Below are 21,489 nucleotides of genomic sequence, written 5' to 3'. Positions count from 1 at the left end.
AAAGATATATACTAATTACATTAGTATAAAAAAGGTCAATGCATTTCCAAACTGAAGTTCTGATGTAGATTTAAAACAAACCAGTGCTACCAAGGCCAGGTAAGTGATTGTCGATGTCTCTGCCTAGCAAGGCGCTTTATATATAATGGGTAGGGTCAATTCATGTTCAAAATGTATGATTACGCAATGCATGTACTGTATGTCGGTTTCAAGAGTCCATTGTCCCCGATTATATCCCTAGACACGTACTATACTATGTTTGGCGAGCGGCGAGGGTGGGAGCCCACGGTACGGGTGAATTGCAACCCCCATGGGCCATGCCCCACAGGGAGGGGCTTTGCAAATGAGCACCCCACGATAAGCACTATGATACTTGCATTGGATATCTGTTCTCAGTTTGTCTATGTACTATGTACTGTATTTGTCCCTATCGAATAAACCATGAATGATGAAATAAATACACCACACAACCCCGAAAGTTGCCCTTATTTCAGCAGGTAAATGACAATGAAATGACCCTCGACAAAACCCACAAGCATGACTGCCTCGGGGACGGTGTCGCTCCGCCGGACCCCACCCGTCACGAGGTCTATTCCCCCCATCAACCCCACACATAATGTCACTGGTGAAACAGACCCAGGAGGGAGCTGTAAGTCCAACCAGCGATAGTCCGAACCGTCCCAGGATCCTTTGTGGCAACCCGGAACGCAGCAACCATGGCTTTGATCGCCACAATATAAATGTACACCCAGTCCGACTGAACTTGTTGATTACCTGACTTCATGATTATTGTATAACACCATAATACATTTAGAAGGACTTTATTTATAGCCCACAACAGACATCAAGCATAAAGCCGTCAAGCATAATATGATATCACTAATCCAAAACTCAAGTTCGTATTTCAGTCGTCTGTGTGTCATTTAAGCAGACTGATATATATATATATATATATATATAGTCAACTTTATTTGTACAGCACATTTAAAAAACCAACAGGGTTGACCCAAAGTGCTTAACAAACAAAAAAAAAAATTACAATTGTACAACAACATTACTAATTTTACATGGGGACATCAGGGGGGCAGAAAGGAAAAATGGGGGGGGAGGGGGTTATGGTAGATTAAAAGCTTGGGAGAAAGAAAAGTCTTTAAGTTGGACTTAAAGCGGTCAATGGTGGGAGAGGACTTAACATGTAAAGGTAGAGTATTCCAGAGTTTGGGGGCAACAACAGAGAAGGCTCTATCACCCTTGGTTTTAAGGAGTATATTGGGGATGCAGAGAGGATTCTGAGACGAAGATCTAATTGACCTTGGAGCGCTGTACGGAATTAATAGGTCACCTATATACCTAGGGGCCAAACCATTGATTACATGTATTATTCTGCTTGAATGACGCACATACTTTATACCAGGCCCGGACTGGCGATCGAGAACACTGGAAATTTCCTGGGAGCCTGGCCTTCTTAATGCCACCACAGGCTGCAGCTTTTTTTGTGTGTGCAGTCAAGACACTGAAATAGCAGCAGGCCAGGCCAGTGTTGCTAGTTGCAGTAGTACAAATGCAGTAGTTCATTTTTCATGAGTATGCTGTTGAGAAAGAAAATAATTACATGGATTTGACTTTGTGACATATAAGATTTCCACTCCTATTTCTGACCAACTATTTCAAATTATTATTATTATTATTATTATTTGTATTATTATTATTATTATTATTATTATTATTATTATTATTATTATTATTATTATTATTTTACCAATAACTGAACTTGTTTTAATCAAAGTTTGGATGATACATGCTTCTCCCAGAAATTTGCTGTTACTAGATAGACCTACTCCTAGAATTCTTTAGGGCACTCTTTTCCCCAGAAATGAGTGAGAAAAACTTATCAAAGTGTTGATCACACACAACCATGATTGAAGTTAGTTTTGCCCAGAAAGTTGATAGATAATTGTGCATAAAACACATGAGCTACTAGAACTTTCCTTCAGAACCTTAACGGATATTACTTTTGGTTATGCTGTGAGCATTTATAAGGCTTGGATTCTAAATAAAAAACATTTGTGTCCAAAATGATTTACAAGTTGCTTAGTCAACCCCTCAGCTTCATGGTCTTACTCTTTTGAGCATTGCAGACTGAAACAAAGTGTCCAGTGAGCCTTTACTAGAAACAATGCAATATGCATTGATTACAAAATGTTTTAGATTTTCTGCATCCTTCAATATAGCTGCAAAACACACTCCCTGATATATATTGATATATAGAACCACGGGCCATGCCCCACAGGGAGGGGCTTTGCAAATGAGTGGGTAGGGTCAATTCATGTTCAAAATGTATGATTACGCATGCACTGTATGTCGGTTTCAAGAGTCCATTGTCCCCGATTATATCCCTAGACACCTACTATACTATGTTTGGCGAGCGGCGAGGGTGGGAGCCCACGGTACGGGTGAATTGCCACCTACATGCCCCACAGGGAGGGGCTTTGCAAATGAGCATCCCACTATAAGCACTATGATACTTGCATTGGATAGCTGTTCTCAGTTTGTCTATGTACTATGTACTGTATTTGTCCCTATCGAATAAACCCTAACTAATGAAATAAATACACCACACAACCCCGAGAGTTGCCCTTATTTCAACAGGTAAATGACAATGAAATGACCCTCGACAAAACCCACAAGCATGACTGCCTCGGGGACGGTGTCGCTCCGCCGGACCCCACCCTTCACGAGGTCTATTCCCCCCAACAACCCCACACATAATGTCACTGGTGAAACAGACCCAGAAGGGAGCTGTAAGTCCAACCAGCGATAGTCCGAACCGTCCCAGGATCCTTTGTGGCAACCCGGAACGCAGCGACCACGGCTTTGATCGCCACAATATAAATGTACACCCAGTCCGACTGAACTTGTTGATTACCTGACTTCATGATTATTGTATAACACCATAATACATTTAGAAGGATTTTATTTATAGCCCACAACAGACATCAAGCATAAAGCCATCAAGCATAATATGATATCACTAATCCAAAACTCAAGTTTGTATTTCAGTCGTCTGTGTGTCATTTAAGCAGACTGATGGACATCAGGGGGGAGAAAGGAAAAATTGGGGGGGGCGGGTTATGGCAGATTAAAAGCTTGGGAGAAAAGAAAAGTCTTGAAGTTGGACTTAAAGCGTTCATTGGTGGGAGAGGAATTAATATGTAAAGGTAGAGTATTCCAGAGTTTGGGGGCAACAACAGAGAAGGCTCTATCACCCATGGTTTTAAGGAGTGTATTGGGGATACAGAGAGGATTCTGAGATGAAGATCTAAGTGACCTTGGAGCGCTGCTATCTTTTGTACGATTGTTTTGACCACGGATAACCGCCCTGGGCTACTCCAAGATGTAATTCTCTATACCCCCCAATTAATAACTGGCCAGACTGGGGCTATATTTTACACTATATTTCCTGGCCTGAGGGATTTTCCCATTCCGGCCTTGTCGTGTGCCCTGTTGTCTTTTATTGTTATTTGTTCACAATTTTGGTCAACCAACTGTTGTTTTTAAGTGTGCTCTATGAATTGATCCTAGAATACCGCTTTATTTTCGTATTCCATATGAAACGTTAAATGTTTCATACATTCCAATATATATGAATGCTAATTTCAATACCCCACATTTGAATGAAACTCAACGGTCGCTCAGGAGAAGCTCTTCATCCGGCCGCAGGGCCGGCTCCTACCCAGGATATACTTCTTCAGGTACCTCCGGAAGGTCTTGTCTCTGAGACCGTACAGGATGGGGTTGACAAAACGGGGAAGGATCTGGGTCAGGATGAAAGAGAGGAAGCGCAACATAGAGAAATGTTCAGGGAAGAGCAGCATGAAGCCCTTCAGCATAATGGGCTGAACATACACCATCATGCACAGCAGCACCTGGAAGCCATGCAGCAGGACGGTGTTGCGCGCTTTCTTGACGTCCGTGCTGGCTGACCTTGCGGCGAACAAGATGTTGAAGTAGGTGTAGAGGAGCGTGAGCCACACAATGACTAGTAAGGTGATGTTGGTGGCGTCTCGCTTGGCCACGCTGTAGATGCTGCGGAAAACTCTGTCCCGGTCGCAGTAAACGCGGGACAGGAAGAAGTTCAGCGGCTCGGTGGCTAAAAGTATGAAGAGGTCGGGAAGCACCGTCAGAGCACTGGTGGCCCACATCAGGCCGATGGCCAGGTGCGCACGCCGCAACGTGCACACTGTGGCATAGCGGAGCGGGAGGCAGACAGCCACGTAGCACTCCACCGCCATGGTGGCCAGGTTGAGAGGGGTGTTCTGGGTGGTGAAGACAGCAGCAGTCATCAGCAGGCAGCATACTGACACGTTGATGGTGAGAAAGACATAGGTGCAGATGAAGAGGGAGATAGTGATGAAGAGTTGGATCATGTCGTTGACCACCAGGTGGATGAAGAGCACGTAGCGGGGGTTTTCTCGGAGGACCTCAGGGGAGGAAAGAAATATTAATATTAGCATCAGAACTGCAAAATATGATTGTAGCGAGTAGTATGTTTTGCAATCTGATCTTTAATAAAACAGATGAAAATGAAGAAAGACATTAAGAAGAGAGCAGCAGCAAAGCAGGAGAAGCATTAAAGAAAAACAGCAACTATATTAAAATAAGATACAAACAGGCAAACAAAACAAATCATTTTAGACAAAATAAACAACATCAGGTGTTTATCTTGAAGTTTGGCTATCATCATCATAATATCATTTTCGACTAGACAAATCCTCTGGCCACCTCTTTTTGGTTCTTCCCGAAGGCATTCTCACGGAGTGGTTACCTCTTCTCGGTGGAAGGTATGCACCATGCTGCCGTTGAGGTAGTTTATAACGATCCCGAGGAGAACAACAGTCAGGTTCTTGATGAAGGCGTCGCGGTACCACGACTCCTGCTCCTGATTATTCCCAGAAACATTCATCTCTCCGTGTTCACGATTCAGCCTCCAAAACCAAGCACACAAGTAATTAGAAAATATTTGACCAACATGCTGTGTATTTAGTAATGAATTGATAAAGATTAGACACTAACCACTAATTAAGAACTCAAACTATTTGTAGCCAGCCTCACTTAGAATTCACTTTGACCAGAATCATGTAACAAATAATAAAATATAAGTAGGTAATGCATAACACCAACCACTCATAGTGAGAACCCTCCTCTCCCATAAAACTCTTCTTCAAAACAATCCTCAGGCAAAGAAGGATGAACTAGAGTTGTAAGAGAAGGCTCTGAGTACTACATTTTTAACCATCTATACTTACATGGTGTTGAATGTAGTCCTAAACACAGTTTAAATTACACAACGTAAAAACCAAATGACATGAACAGTTAATTATAATTAGAAGATATATACTATATACATGTCTCGAATAAAGATCAATGCATTTCCAAACTGAAGTTCTGATGTAGATTTAAAACAAACCAGTGCTACCAAGGCCAGGTAAGTGATTGTCGATGTCTCTGCCTAGCAAGGCGCTTTATATATAATGGGTAGGGTCTATTCATGTTCAAAATGTATGATTACGCAATGCATGTACTGTATGTCGGTTTCAAGAGTCCATTGTCCCCGATTATATCCCTAGACACGTACTATACTATGTTTGGCGAGCGGCGAGGGTGGGAGCCCACGGTACGGGTGAATTGCGACCCCCATGCCCCACAGGGAGGGGCTTTGCAAATGAGCATCCCACTATAAGCACTATGATACTTGCATTACATAGCTGTTCTCCGTTACATCACTTTAAACAGTCTATTTCTGAGATAGAAAAAAGTCTGGAGGTAAAGATCTTAAAAAAAAATCTGCCCCTATTTCCGACCAACGTTTACTAACTATTACAAATTATTATTATAAGAGTTTTCGCGTGCGCATTGCGCATACTCAACCTCTTGTAATTAAACCCATAGCAATAATGTGGAAACCCGAGTCGATAGTGTAACAAATTTCTGAGCGCATAATATAAGGATTTGTATTTGCATACGATTTGTATTTATTGAATTCAGTGCATATTTTCAGATCTGTACTCTTTTAAAGGGGACCTAATATGCTTTTTCGACTTTTATGACCTATAAACGTTGTTATAATGATTGATAGTCATGTTTAACCATCCTAAAGTGTCAAATAATGACGTACATGCATTTCGACGTATTCCCTGCTGACAGTCTGGGGTAGCTGTGCAGAGCGCTAAACACTCGGGAAAACGTTTGCGATTCACTTGTTCACATTTCCGGGAAATCATCTACGTAGAGGCACTCCTGCCGCGCCCCCATATGCCTGGTCAAATCTGCCCGCGCGCGCTTCAAGGAAGGTAACCAATCACAACGGATTTGGGTTGGCAGGAGGGGGGCGAGGGGGCGGAGAAGGACGAAACCGAGCGTTGACGGAGAATGCTGAAAGCGCCCAGATGAGAGGAAGTTTCCCGAAAATCTACATCATTTTTTGTGTATGGTTAAACATGACTATCAATCATTATAACAACGTTTATAGGTCATAAAAGTCAAAAAAGCATAATAGGTCCCCTTTAAGAAAGCCCTTAATTCTCTTGTGAAATGTGTGCTTGGAGTTTTCTTGATGTTGTGTGCATATCAATCGACATTTTCACCATGTGAATGAGGCTTTATGCTGTTCAGGAATGTTAATGGCTCAACAGAATAATGCTGTGTTCTGGTGATCCATAGGTTGAGAGTTCGAATCCTGATTAGAGCATTATAAACAGGCTGAACAGGACCTTCTGTTATTTCTACTCAATTAAGAAACACAACATTGAACAGCACCTGAAATTCATCAGGCAATCGACATTACGGCATATTAGGCTACGTTTACATGATGACGGTCTGAACAGAAGACGCAAAAGTGGCGTCGCGTCTGCACTTTTTATTCCGCGTTTAGGCAAGCGTTTTCGGGAGGAATTCTGCGTGCATACGGAGACGCAAAAGTGTGTGGAATTCGATTGCGTATGCATGCCAGGCAGCTAGGTGGTGCTGTGATACACTATCACACAACACCGCCATGTCTGAGCGCATGCGTATAATCTTCCTTCTTCTCTTATCCATGCCGCAAAAAACTAAAACATCCTTCTCTGTTCAGTTAGTGTACTATCTGTACATATCCTGTACATTTCGTCGAAAGACTCCTGTACGCTTGTTAGAGCTGCCAGAGCAGCTTGAAGGTCCGACGCATGGAAATAATCTGACATGTTTGTTTATTTCCTTGTACTGGCACATGTATGTGACGTAAACACGTACGCGACGTGAGCAGATCTGAGCAGTGTTTTGCGTCTTGGCAGTCTAGACGGAAACGCTACGGCGGAGCGTATTCAACTTTTCCACTCTGGAGGGTGGTTTCAGATTTATGCGTTTTCATGCCCCAAAAGCGCCGTCACCGTCTAAACGAAAGGCACTTCCGATAATATATTTTGTCATTTTTACCCGCAAGCGTCCTCGTGTAAACGGGGCCTTAGTTTCCAAGAATCTGACTGCCAAGAAACAGTATGTTTCACTTCTTCGTTAACCATTTTTCCTTCATAATTTACTCTGCCATATTTATATTCCTTCCGTTAGTGTTCTTGACAACAAAGATTTAATTTCCCCAGAATTTCAAAGATTTTTCAAGTCTATGCTTTTAAGAAAGCCCTTAATTCACTTGAGAAATGTGTGCTTGGGGGTGTCTGGATGTTGTATGCTTATCAATAGACATTTTGACCATGTGATTGAGGCTGCAGTTTAAATTAATCAGTGGCTCAATGGGTTAATGCCTTGTACAGGTGATCCTTAGGTTGAGAATTCAAATCCTGATTAAAGCATACTGAACATGAATTTCGGCCATTGCTTTGCAGCTCACCTGAAAGCCCAGGCACAGTATTGCATCAAGTGGAACATCTTCACATCTTTATTTTCATTACATCATCCACAGCAAATTCACTTGATGGGGGACGAGGGACTACATGACCTTTCCAGTGATCCTCAGAGTAAGACCAGGAGGTGGAACACAAGGGGCAACCTGGGTCCTCAACAAGCTTAATGATTAAAGGTCAATATGCTCCCAGGTAGCTTGTATGAGAACACAAGTGTAGCTCGTTAGAGAACGCATGTGTAGGTGTACATGTTGCAAGATAAACATGATTCTTGTAAACTCTCTCTCTCTCTCTCTCTCTCTCTCTCTCTCTCTCTCTCTCTCTCTCTCTCTCTCTCTCTCTCTCTCTCTCTCCCTGCTGGGAGACAGCTGTGGAGATAATTAGCTTAGTTAGTGGAGGCCTTTTGCTGTTAGCGACAGAAACATCTCCTGGGAAGATGCTCCTTACTTAGCACTTAGTATTGGTAAAAGCTTTGTGCTGGGAGTAGCACTCTGAAACAGGTTTGTTTTCAATCATAGAAAGTAAAATGTAAACGTAAAAAAAGTTAAATGGAAAGAAAATTACATTTATTTCAATAAAATGCATTTTTTCAATGCATTTCGAAAATTGAATGAGTGAAGTAAATAAAACCAACCGGTGCCTCCAAGCGTGGATATAATGTCTCTCTGGTTAGCAAAGTGTTTCACTTTCATTGGCTACCTAACTGATTTCATGACAACAGGATAAAATAATTGAACATCTTTCATTCAGCGATTCAATTTGAAACCCCCAACATGGGTCAAGTGGGTAGTGCACACAGAGCCCGGGCACCTTGTGGATCCAGAATACCACCACAGTTTACGCAGTAGATAGTTTATAAGGGTTTCGGTAACACCGTCACCAACGTCAATCTGCACAAGAGGTGTTTCTTCAGGTACATCCTGAAGGTTTTGTCTCGCAGGCCGTACACCATGGGGCTGATGAACCGTGGCAAAATGTTGATGATGATGTAGCATGCGAACAATGAGTCCGTCAAACTATTGGGGAACCAGTAGTTCAGAAGCGTTTTCAGATACGGGTCCACGTACGCCAACATGCACAGCAGCAGCTGGAAGCCGTGGAGCAGGATGGTGTTTCGGGCCTTCTTTGCGTCCGCGCTGGCGGCTCGGGCGGTGAACAGGATGCGGAAGTACGTGTAGAGCAGGGTCAGCCAAATGACGACCAGCAGCAACACGTACCAGGTGTCCCTCTTGAGGATGGTGTGAGGGCTACGGAACACCGTCACCCTCACACAGAAGACATCTGTGCTAAAGAACGCCACGGGCTCTGTAGCCAGGGCGACAAACAGGTCCGGGAGGACGGAGAGAGTGCTGGTGGCCCAGATCAGACCGATGAAGAGGTAGGTTCTCTGCACGGTGCAGACGCGGGCGTGGTGCAGCGGGCGACACACTGCCACGTAGCACTCTAGGGCCATGCAGGAGAGGTTGAGCGGTGTGTTTTCAGTGGTGAACAGAGCCAGCAGGGTGATGAAGCTGCACAGGCAGACGTTGATCTGGTAGAGGGTGTAGCTGAGCAGGAAGAGGAGGATGGTGAGGGTCAGCTGGACTGTGTCATTGATGACCATGTGGATGAAGAGGATGTAGCGGGGATTGGTGTTGAAGATCTGAGAAAGCACAGAAAGCAGAAAAGGATTGGGAAAAGGTTTAATGGTCAAACGTTGTGCAATGATGAAACCAATATAGGGGAGGGAGTTTTAGATTATGGCAGAAAAGGAAGGCCAGAGTCTGCCCAATTCAATAAATGATGGCCGCAACAAAGGAGAGTGTAGCAATGAAGCTTTTAAATCAGAAAAATTTATCAGAAATAAATTGAATAACGATGATAAATTAAACAGGAAAGTGCATGCTTTTCTCAGAGTAGAATATGTCTTTTGCTTTAGTCTAGATCATTTTGAGGATCCTAAGGCAATGGCCATATTTGTGTGTAACCTTGTTTAATTTATATGGCTTAGCGTATACTAGAACACAGACATTACATTAAATACAGACAAATACAGACAGAGGAAATGGGGTTGAAAGAGAGATAAGAATGCTGGTCTGAATCTATGCTGGGTCGCAACAAGGAGGTCATATACTGAGTCACTGTACATGTAAACTAAATGTTTGTTTCACCCCAGTCACATCATGGGTACCGTGGATATGCTCTCGGTAATACAAGTAATATACTGATTATAAGTCATATTAATGCAAGCATTTGCTTGTGGGAGGAGAAGGAGACCTGCTGTTTGTGGAAGATGTGGATAAGGCTGGCATTGAGGTAAATGACAGTGACTCCCAGAGCCACCACAATGACGTTCTTGGTCACAGCTTTGGAGAAGGAGTCCCTCTGTGAGGCCCCCAGCGTGATGTTGGAAGAGGTCTGATTCATCCCTAGAACGAACAATGTCATCAAATTCAACCATACAAAACATCGATACCCTCAAATATATTTGAAGTTATATTCCAAATAAAATGTCTCACTTTGAACAAAGGCAGATTTAGCGATCATCTTTGTTTTACATCAATAAACAATAGTACATTTAAGAATGTGCACTTAATCCTTTCGTAGTCCTCCTAATTGCCCCGGTTTGTTAAATGCAAATCAAGGCTATTTCTCGAATAAAAGGTTCAGATTCCGGAAATATTGCATTCACTAATAATCACTTGCAGACAAAAATGTATAAAAACAAACAAACAAACATAACATTTACAATCACATAAATAAAGAATGTTACTTACTGACAATTATTTTCTGATCCAGAACATAAATGCAGAGTAGGATTACCTAAAATAAGGGCTGTGAACCAGAATGGTTTCTGCATAAGTTAAATCACGAAAAATATCTTCTCCAACCGCTATGTGTATAGCCCCGTTTTGAGATCGAATGTGTCGTATTTGTGTATGGTAGGAGAAAGGTGCCTGGCCTACCAGTAAAACAATGATACCAGGGCCTGCTTACATGATACAAGGGAGTGTGCCAGCTTTGATTCATGATTTATATATGGTAGGACGGTACCTGGGATGGCACCAAATGGTGTCAACAAGGAGTACCTATGGGACATAATCTAAGTTTAAACATTGAGGAATACTGTTAAGATATCAGAACATTTTGAGTTTACTAGTTGGAAATGCGCAGGACAAAACCCTTGGATGCTCATAAATTGGACCTTCCTCAGGAAAGTGCTTTTTTGTTCTTCTGGAGGGCATTTTAACAGAGTGGTTACCTCTTATCAATGGAAGGCATTATGCACCATGCTGGCGTGGATGTAGTTCATAAAGATCCCGAGGAGAACAACAGTCAGGTTCTTGATGAAGGCTTTGTGGTACCACGACTGCTATTCCTCATTACTCACAGAAGCATTCATCTCTCCGTGCTCACGATTCAGCCTATCCAAAACTGAGCACAGGAGCAATCTGAAAATATTGTACCATTATGCTGTGTATTTGGATAATGATTAGAAACAAACCACTATCTTTAATCTCCACCTGAAACTAACATAAAAACACACAACACAACGTAACACAACATGAAACTTAACTGGACAGAAAATCATAACTCAATAAAATGAGCATTTACATGTCTAGAAAAAGGCCAATGCATTTCCAAACATAAGCAGGGTGTGATTTGTTGGGGGGGATGGAAGGGATCATCCCCGCCCCTCCCCGCCCGCCCGTCTCGCCCGAATTGTTTTTCTTTTTGGAAAATGTAAAGTTACTTCCATGTCTTTTAGTTTGCATTAAAGATGAATGTTCAACTGTTCGAAATGTAAGCTAATTGGGCGGGCCTACCATTAACAGAAAAAAAAAAAAGAATTAGGCCTGTTCATTGCCTATTTCGTCATGATGAAAAAAAATGATAAATCATGCCCCCTCTGGTTTTTTGACAAATGTCACACTGAACCTAAGTAATGAGGTCGATTAAAACAAACCAGTGCTACAAAGGCCAATGAAGTGTTTGTCGATGTCTCTGCTTAGCAAGTTGTTTCATATATGATGGGCAGAGTCCATGCATATTTAAATTGTGTGCTTGCGTATGTTTGAGTGTATGTTTTTGGAGTTCATTCCCTAATTCCCCATAACTATTAGTATAGGTGACCTGGTCTGATTAAACGTATAGATTTCCTGACTCCATGATCTTCATGACTTCAATAGTATAAAACTTTGAGAAATGTTACATGTAAAAGGATTTGTATTGGCATACGAGTTGTATTAATAACCCCCTACCGACATGACCTGTTGGATATCAGGGGTTCTCAAAGTTTTGACAGCTTAGGACCAATTTAGGAACCCAAAATTTGACTGAGGGACGCCAAAGCAAAAAAAATTGTCTGGAAACGCCGTCAGCATCCCAGTGGTGAAAAAAAACATTGCTCCGTGGACCTCTGGGAGTGAGGTCAAGTGAGGTCTAAATCACGAAACTGTGGTTCATCCTTTCAAAGTAATGTACAGTTGGATTAAAACTAACTAACAAATGTAAAAGGATTTAATTGAAAGCTAGAGAGAGTAGACTTTTTTCTTTATGTTTATTTATTTATGTTTAAATTAATATTATTAAAAAAAATATATATATATATATATATATATATATATATATATATTTTTTTTTATTACTTACATCTGTATATCATTGCGGACCGCCATGAATGTTTCTGCGGGCCGCCATTGGCCCCCGGGCCGCGCTTTGAGAACCAATGATATGGATGGTATTGCACTCAGGACATGGTCCTGATCCCATGTGTGTTTTTTAAAGCAGGTTACTTCTGGTGTGTAAGTTTATCTTTTGTGTGTGGAATAAAGTTGATTGCAAAGGTTAGACAAATGATGTGAGGTTTTGTGTCACAACCCTTCTAATCATAATAATCTAAACAACCCGTCACTGTCTGCTTGACTTTATCCCCAGCTTCCTTCTTGCACCATGAGTTTAGCAGTATGTTACTGCTAGATCCAAGGCCTCCACAGTCATGCAGAGAGTGAGAGGTGTTATCCATGATGGAAATCAGCTTGGCTAATCAAGCCCAGTATAGCCTAGAGCTAACCCTTGCTATACAGTTGATTCTGTCTTTCCTGTTCCTCTCAGTATCTCCATCCCGTGCAGACCCCAGTTTAGGAGAGTACTGACTCCAACACAGTTTCATAAAAAGGTATCAACAGGGTCTTGTCACCCTCGAACTTGTGTAAAAATCCTCAATGCAAAGATATCATAATGCACCAAGTTCCTGACTTACTATCAATAAGCAGTAATTAGGACTAATTGAATATGGTCATGCAGAATAAGGCATTAATAAGTGCTTTATAATAAAGAGCCGATATGCTACTCATATGCATGCCAAAAAGCAACTAGTTGATGATTAATATGTGTACCTTAATATAAAGTGTTACAGTGTTTTGATGTTGAGTAAAGTTTGAAAATACCTCAAAACTTTCCCTTGTCTCATTTCATTATGTGGCCTCAAAAATGGGACAAGTGGCCTTGCCCCTAAAATGATGAAATTCCAGTTGTATAATTTATTATCATATATCATAATTTACTTTTTATTTCTATCATTATATTCAATATGTTATACTTAACTTGTAATATTGCCTGCAGAGTTTGGAAACAAAAGGAATGTTCAAATAATGTTAATTATTACAATATTGATTATTATAATTATTATTTTCATTACATCATCCAGAGCAAGTTCCCTTGATGAGGGACGAGGGACTACATGACCTTTCCAGTGATCCTCAGACTGAGTCCAGGAGGTGGAACACAAGGGGCAACCTGGGTCCTCAACAAGCTTCATGATTAAAAGTCAATATCCTCCCAGGTAGCTTGTATGAGAACATAAACATATGTAGCTCGTTAGAGAACGCATGTGTAGGTGTACATGTTGCCCGATAAACATGATGCTTGTAAATTCTCTCTCTCTCTCTCTCTCTCTCTCTCTCTCTCTCTCTCTCTCTCTCTCTCTCTCTCTCTCTCTCTCTCTCTCTCTCTCTCTCTCTCTCTCTCCCTGCTGGGAGACTGCTGTGGAGATAATTAGCTTAGTTAGTGGAGGCCTTTTGCTGTAAGCGACAGAAACATCTCCTTGGAAGATGCTCCTTACTTAGCACTTAGTATTGGTAAAAAAATTCGCTGGGATTAGCACTCTGAAACACATATATTTTCAGTCATAGAAAGATTAAATGGAAAGAAAACTACATTTATTTCAATAAAATGCATTTTTTCAATGCATTTCGAAAAATGTATTACTGAGGTAAATAAAACCAACCAGTGCTACCAACCTTGGGTTTAATGTCTCTCTGGTTAGCAGAGTTTATCACTTTCATCCACTACCTAACTGATTTCATGACAAAAGGATAAAACCATTGAAAAATGTTCAATCATAACGATTGAATTTGAAACCCCCAACATGGGTCTAGCGGGTAGTGCACACAGAGCCCGGGCACCTTGTGGGTCCAGAATACCACCACATTTGACGCAGTAGATAGTTTATAAGGGTTTCGATGCCATCGTCACCAATGTTAATCTGCACAAGAGGTGTTTCTTCAGGTACATCCTGAAGGTCTTGTCTCGCAGGCCGTACACCATGGGGCTGATGGACCGTGGCAAAATGGTGATGATGATGTAGCACGCGAACAATGAGTCCGTCAAACTATTGGGGAACCAGTATTTCAGAAGCGTTTTCAGATACGGGTCCACGTACGACAACATGCACAGCATTAGCTGGAAGCCGTGGAGCAGGATGGTGTTTCGGGCCTTCTTTGCGTCCGCGCTGGCGGCTCGGGCGGTGAAAAGGATGCGGAAGTACGTGTAGAGCAGGGTCAGCCAAATGACGACCAGCAGCAACACGTACCAGGCGTCCCTCTTGAGGATGATGTGAGGGCTACGGAACACCGTCACCCTCACACAGAAGACATCTGTGCTAAAGAACGCCACGGGCTCGGTAGCCAGGGCGACAAACAGGTCCGGGAGGATGGAGAGAGTGCTGGTGGCCCAGATCAGACCGATGAAGAGGTATGTTCTCCGCACGGTGCAGATGCGGGCGTGGTGCAGCGGGCGACACACTGCCACGTAGCACTCTAGGGCCATGCAGGAGAGGTTGAGCGGTGTGTTTTCAGTGGTGAACAGAGCCAGCAGGATGATGAAGCTGCACAGGCATACGTTGATGCGGTAGAGGGTGTAGCTGAGCAGGAAGAGGAGGATGGTGAGGGTCAGCTGGACTGTGTCATTGATGACCATGTGGATGAAGAGGATGTAGCGGGGATTGGTGTTGAAGATCTGAGAAAGCACAGAAAGCAGAAAAGGATTGGGATAAGGTTTAATGGTCAAAGGTTGTGCCATGATGATGAAACCAATATAGGGGAGGGAGTTTTAGATGATGGCAAAAAAGGAAGGCCAGTCAGCCCGATTAAAAAAATGATGGCCGCAGCAAAGGAGAGTGTAGCAATTAAGCTTTTAAATCAGAAAAATGTATCAGAAATAAATTGAATAACGATGATAAATTAAACAAGCAAGTGCATGCTTTTCTCAGAGTAGAATATGTCTGCTTTACAGTAGTCTAGATTATTTTGAGGAGCCTAAGGTAATGGCCATATTTGTGTGTAACCTTGTGTAATGTATATGGCTAAGTGTAACCTAGACCATAGACATTTCATTAAGTACAGACATACAGGCAGAGGAAATGGGGTTGAAAGAGAGATAAGAACGCTGGTCTGAATCTATGCGGGATCGCAACAAGGAGGTCATATACTGAGTCACTGTACATGTAAACTAAATGTTTGTTTCACCCCAGTCAGATCAATGGTACCGTGGAATATATACTACAAGTCAAATATATACTGATTATAAGTCATATTAATGCATAGATAAAATATATGCATTAAAAAAAATGCTGGTGGAAGGAGCAGGAGACCTGCTGTTTGTGGAAGGTGTGGATAAGGCTGGCATTGAGGTAAATGACAGTGACTCCCAGAGCCACCACAATGACGTTCTTCGTCACAGCTTTGGAGAAGGAGTCCCTCTGTGAGGCCCCCAGCGTGATGTTGGAAGAGGTCTGATTCATCCCTAGAACGAACAATGTCATCAAATTCAACCATACAAAACATTGATACCTTCAAATATATTCCAAATAAAATGTCTCACTTTGAACAAAGGCAGATTTAGCGATGATCTTTGTTTTACATCAATAAACAATAGTACATTTAAGAATGTGCACTTAATCCTTTCGTAGTCCTCCTAATTGCCCCGGTTTGTCAAATGCAAATCAAGGCTATTTCTCGAATAAAAGGTTCAGATTAAGGAAATATTGCATTCACTAATAATCACTTGCAGACAAAAAAGTATAAAAACAAACAAACAAACATAACATTTACAATCACATAAATAAAGAATGTTACTTACTGACAATTATTTTCTGATCCAGAACATAAATGCAGAGTAGGATTACCTAAAATAAGGGCTGTGAACCAGAATGGTTTCTGCATAAATTAAATCAAGACAAATATGTTCTCCAACCGCTATGTGTATAGCCCCGTTTTGAGATCGGATGTGTCGTATTTGTGTATGGTAGGAGAAAGGTGCCTGGCCTAACAGTAATACAATGATACCAGGGCCTGCTTACATGATACAAGGGATTGTGCCAGCTTTGATTCATGATTTATATATGGTAGGATGGTACGTGGGATGGCACCAAATGGTGTCAACAAGGAGTACCTATGGGACATAATCTAAGTATAAACATTGAGGAATACGGTTAAGATATTAGAACATTTTGAGTTTACTAGTTGGATATGCGCAGGACAAAACCCTTGGATGCTCATAAATGGGACCTTCCTCAGGAAAGTGCTTTTTTTTTCATCTGGAGGGCATTTTAACAGAGTGCTTACCTATTATCAATGGAAGGCATTATGCACCATGCTGGCGTGGATGTAGTTCATAAAGATCCCGAGGAGAACAACAGTCAGGTTCTTGATGAAGGCTTCGTGGTACCACGACTGCTATTCCTCATTACTCACAGAAGCATTAATCTCTCCATGCTCACGATTCAGCCTATCCAAAACTGAGCACAGGAGTAATCTGCAAATATTGTACCATCATGCTGTGCATTTGGATAATGATTAGAAACAAACCACTATCTTTAATCTCGAACTGGAACTAACATATAAAAACACAACACAACATAACACAACATGCAACTGAAATGGACAGAAAACTCTGACTCAATAAAATGACCATTTACATGTCTAGAAAAAGGCCAATGCATTTCCAAACATAAGCAGGGTGCGATTTGTTGGGGGGGATGGAAGGGATCCCCCCCCCCCCCCCCCCTCTGAATTGTTTTTCTTTTTGGAAAATGTAATGTTTCATGTCTTTTTAGTTTGCATTAAAAATGAATGTTCAACTGTTCGAAATGTAGGCTAATAGGGCCTACCATTAACTCAAAAAAAAGAATTAGGCCTGTTCTTTGCCGATTTTGTCACGATGAAAAAAAATGATAAATCATGCCCCCTCTAGTTTTTTGACAAATGTCACCCTGAACCTAAGTAATGAGGTTGATTAAACCAAACCAGTGCTACCAAGGCCAATGAAGTGTTTGTCGATGTCTCTGATTAGCAAGTTGTTTCATATATGGTGGGCAGGTATGCATATTTAAATTGTGTGCTTGCGTATGTTTGAGTGTATGCTTGAGTGTATGCTTTTAGAGTTCATTCCCTAATTCCCCATAACTATTAGTATAGGTGTACACCTGGTCTGATTAAACGTATAGATTTCCTGACTCCATGATCTCCATGACTTCAATGGTATAAAACTTTGAGAAAATGTTACATGTAGTTTACATGTACAGTGACTCAGTATATGACCTCCTTATAATGACTGATAAAGAGCTGATATGCTACTCATATGCATGCCACTAATGATTATTATGTGTACCTTAATATAAAGTGTCACCGTGTTTTGATGTTGAGGAAAGTTTGAAAATACCTCAAAACTTTCCCTTGTCTCATTTCATTTTGTGGCCTCAAAAATGGTACAACAAAAGGACAAGTGGCCTTGCCCCTAAAATGATGAAATTCCAGTTGTATAATTTATTATCATATATCATAATTTACTTTTTATTTCTATCATTATATTCAATATGTTATACTTTACTTGTAATATTGCCTGCAGAGTTTGGAAACACAAGGGCTGTTAAAATAATGTTAATTATGACAATATTGATTATTATAATTATTTAACAGGTATAGTTTCAGTCACAGAAAAATTAAATGGAAAGAAAATTACATTTATTTCAATAAAATGCATTTTTTCAATGCATTTCGAAAAATTTATTACTGAGGTAAATAAAACCAACCAGTGCTACCAAGCTTGGGTTTAATGTCTCTCTGGTTAGCAGAGTGTATCACTTTCATCCACTTCCTAACTGATTTCATGACAAAAGGATAAAACCATTGAACATTTTTCATTCATAACGATTGAATTTAAAACCCCCAACATGCGTCTAGTGGGTAGTGCACACAGGGCCCTGGCCCCTTGTGGGTCCAGAATACCACCACATTTGACGCAGTAGATAGTCTATAAGGGTTTCGATTACACCGTCACCAACGTCAATCTGCACAAGAGGTGTTTCTTCAGGTACATCCTGAAGGTCTTGTCTCGCAGGCCGTACACAATGGGGCTGATGGACCGTGGCAAAATGTTGATGAGGATGTAGCACACGAACAAGGAGTCCGTCAAACTATTGGGGAACCAGTAGTTCAGAAGCGTTTTCAATAACGGGTCCACGTATATCAACATGCACAGCAGCAGCTGGAAGCCGTGGAGCAGGATGGTGTTTCGGGCCTTCTTTGCGTCCGCGCTGGCGGCTCGGGCGGTGAACAGGATGCGGAAATACGTGTAGAGCAGGGTCAGCCAAATGACGACCAGCAGCAACACGTACCAGGCGTCCCTCTTGAGGATGATGTGAGGGCTACGGAACACCGTCTCCCTCAGACAGAAGACATCTGTGATAAAGAACGCCACGGGCTCGGTAGCCAGGGCGACAAACAGGTCCGGGAGGATGGAGAGCATACTGATGGCCCAGATCAGACCGATGAAGAGGTAGGTTCTCCGCACGGTGCAGATGCGGGCGTGGTGTAGCGGGCGACACACTGCCACGTAGCACTCTAGGGCCATGCAGGAGAGGTTGAGCGGTGTGTTTTCAGTGGTGAACAGAGCCAGCAGGATGATGAAGCTGCACAGGCAGACGTTGATGTGGTAGAGGGTGTAGCCGATAAGGAAGAGGAGGATGGTGAGGGTCAGCTGGACTGTGTCATTGATGACCATGTGGATGAAGAGGATGTAGCGGGGATTGGTGTTGAAGATCTGAGAAAGCACAGAAAGCAGAAAAGGATTGGGAAAAGGTTTAAGGGTCAAAGGTTGTGCCATGATGATGAAACCAATATAGGGTAGGGAGTTTTAGATCATGGCAGAAAAGGAAGGCCACTGTCTGCCCAATTCAAAAAATGATGGCCGCAACAAAGGAGAGGGTAGCAATGAAGCTTTTAAATCAGAAAAATGTATCAGAAATAAATTGAATAACGATGATAAATGAAACAGGAAAGTGCATGCTTTTCTCAGAGTAGAATATGTCTTTTGCTTTAGTCTAGATCATTTTGAGGATCCTAAGGCAATGGCCATATTTGTGTGTAACCTTGTTTAATTTACATGGCTTAGCGTAAACTAGAACACAGACATTACATTAAATACAGACAAATACAGACAGAGGGAATGGGGTTGAAAGAGAGATAAGAACGCTGGTCTGAATCTATGCTGGGTCGCAACAAGGAGGACATATACTGAGTCACTGTACATGTAAACTAAACGTTTGTTTCACCCCAGTCAGATCAATGGTACCGTGGATATGCTACTACAAGTCAAATATATACTGATTATAAGTCATATTAATGCATACATAAAATATATGCATTAAAAAAAATGCTGGTGGAAGGAGCAGGAGACCTGCTGTTTGTGGAAGGTGTGGATAAGGCTGGCATTGAGGTAAATGACAGTGACTCCCAGAGCCACCACAATGACGTTCTTGGTCACAGCTTTGGAGAAGGAGTCCCTCTGTGAGGCCCCCAGCGTGATGTTGGAAGAGGTCTGATTCATCCCTAGAACGAACAATGTCATCAAATTCAACCATACAAAACATTGATACCTTCAAATATATTCCAAATAAAATGTCTCACTTTGAACAAAGGCAGATTTAGCGATCATCTTTGTTTTACATCAATAAACAATAGTACATTTAAGAATGTGCACTTAATCCTTTCGTAGTCCTCCTAATTGCCCCGGTTTGTCAAATGCAAATCAAGGCTATTTCTCGAATAAAAGGTTCAGATTCCGGAAATATTGCATTCACTAATAATCACTTGCAGACAAAAATGTATAAAAACAAACAAACAAACATAACATTTACAATCACATAAATAAAGAATGTTACTTACTGAAAATTATTTTCTGATCCAGAACATAAATGCACAGTAGGATTACCTAAAATAAGGGCTGTGAACCAGAATAGTTTCTGCATAAGTTAAATCATGAAAAATATCTTCTCCAACCGCTATGTGTATAGCCCCGTTTTGAGATCGGATGTGTCGTATTTGTGTATGGTAGGAGAAAGGTGCCTGGCCTACCAGTAATACAATGATACCAGGGCCTGCTTACATGATACAAGGGAGTGTGCCAGCTTTGATTCATGATTTATATATGGTAGGACGGTACCTGGGATGGCACCAAATGGTGTCAACAAGGAGTACCTATGGGACATAATCTAAGTTTAAACATTGAGGAATACTGTTAAGATATCAGAACATTTTGAGTTTACTAGTTGGAAATGCGCAGGACAAAACCCTTGGATGCTCATAAATTGGACCTTCCTCAGGAAAGTGCTTTTTTGTTTTTCTGGAGGGCATTTTAACAGAGTGCTTACCTCTTATCAATGGAAGGCATTATGCACCATGCTGGCGTGGACGTAGTTCATAAAGATCCCGAGGAGAACAACAGTCAGGTTTTTGATGAAGGCTTCGTGGTACCACGACTGCTATTCCTCATTACTCACAGAAGCATTCATCTCTCCGTGCTCACGATTCAGCCTATCCAAAACTGAGCACAGGAGTAATCTGAAAATATTGTACCATTATGCTGTGCATTTGGATAATGATTAGAAACAAACCACTATCTTTAATCTCGAACTGAAACTAACATATAAAACACAACACAACATAACACAACATGAAACTGAACTGGACAGAAAACTCTGACTCAATAAAATGACCATTTACATGTCTAGAAAAAGGCCAATGCATTTCCAAACATAAGCAGGGTGCGATTTGTTGGGGGGGATGGAAGGGATCCCCCCCCCCCCCCCCTCTGAATTGTTTTCTTTTTGGAAAATGTAATGTTTCATGTCTTTTTAGTTTGCATTAAAAACGAATGTTCAACTGTTCGAAATGTAGGCTAATAGGGCCTACCATTAACTAAAAAAAAAGAATTAGGCCTGTTCATTGCCGATTTTGTCACGATGAAAAAAAATAATAAATCATGCCCCCTCTGG

General features: G+C 41.6%; 4 protein-coding genes across 5 annotated transcripts; all 4 read right to left on the bottom strand.

Annotated features, from left to right (window-relative positions):
• Window positions 1-3,692: 3,692 nt before the first annotated feature.
• Window positions 3,693-4,963, bottom strand: LOC130402354 (odorant receptor 131-2-like). The gene is made up of 2 exons (XM_056606504.1): window positions 4,826-4,963; window positions 3,693-4,481 (listed from the first exon to the last, which is right to left on the bottom strand). The coding sequence occupies exons 1-2, from the start codon at window positions 4,961-4,963 to the stop codon at window positions 3,693-3,695; spliced, it is 927 nt and encodes a 308-aa protein (XP_056462479.1).
• Window positions 4,964-8,748: 3,785 nt separating this feature from the next.
• On the bottom strand, window positions 8,749-10,407 carry LOC130402353 (odorant receptor 131-2-like). The gene is made up of 3 exons (XM_056606503.1): window positions 10,394-10,407; window positions 10,152-10,303; window positions 8,749-9,537 (listed from the first exon to the last, which is right to left on the bottom strand). Exons 2-3 carry the CDS (start codon window positions 10,299-10,301, stop codon window positions 8,749-8,751), a joined length of 939 nt encoding a protein of 312 aa, XP_056462478.1. The 5' UTR covers window positions 10,302-10,303; window positions 10,394-10,407.
• Window positions 10,408-14,384: 3,977 nt separating this feature from the next.
• On the bottom strand, window positions 14,385-16,060 carry LOC130402352 (odorant receptor 131-2-like). The gene is made up of 2 exons (XM_056606502.1): window positions 15,808-16,060; window positions 14,385-15,173 (listed from the first exon to the last, which is right to left on the bottom strand). The coding sequence occupies exons 1-2, from the start codon at window positions 15,976-15,978 to the stop codon at window positions 14,385-14,387; spliced, it is 960 nt and encodes a 319-aa protein (XP_056462477.1). The 5' UTR covers window positions 15,979-16,060.
• Window positions 16,061-18,156: 2,096 nt separating this feature from the next.
• Window positions 18,157-20,352, bottom strand: LOC130402487 (odorant receptor 131-2-like). Of its 2 annotated transcripts, XM_056606672.1 has the most exons (3): window positions 20,123-20,136; window positions 19,893-20,044; window positions 18,157-19,256 (listed from the first exon to the last, which is right to left on the bottom strand). In XM_056606672.1, the coding sequence occupies exons 2-3, from the start codon at window positions 20,040-20,042 to the stop codon at window positions 18,483-18,485; spliced, it is 924 nt and encodes a 307-aa protein (XP_056462647.1). In that variant the 5' UTR covers window positions 20,043-20,044; window positions 20,123-20,136; the 3' UTR covers window positions 18,157-18,482. The 2 variants fall into 2 exon arrangements, with proteins under 2 accessions (XP_056462647.1, XP_056462646.1); XM_056606671.1 differs by having other exon boundaries at window positions 19,893-20,352.
• Between the last annotated feature and the right edge of the window lie 1,137 nt (window positions 20,353-21,489).

Source organism: Gadus chalcogrammus, chromosome 13 (assembly GCF_026213295.1).
Source record: "Gadus chalcogrammus isolate NIFS_2021 chromosome 13, NIFS_Gcha_1.0, whole genome shotgun sequence".
In the NCBI taxonomy this organism is placed as follows: domain Eukaryota; kingdom Metazoa; phylum Chordata; class Actinopteri; order Gadiformes; family Gadidae; genus Gadus; species Gadus chalcogrammus.
The sequence above is the reverse complement of the archived record's forward strand: the minus strand, read 5'-3'. Positions and strand labels throughout refer to the sequence as shown.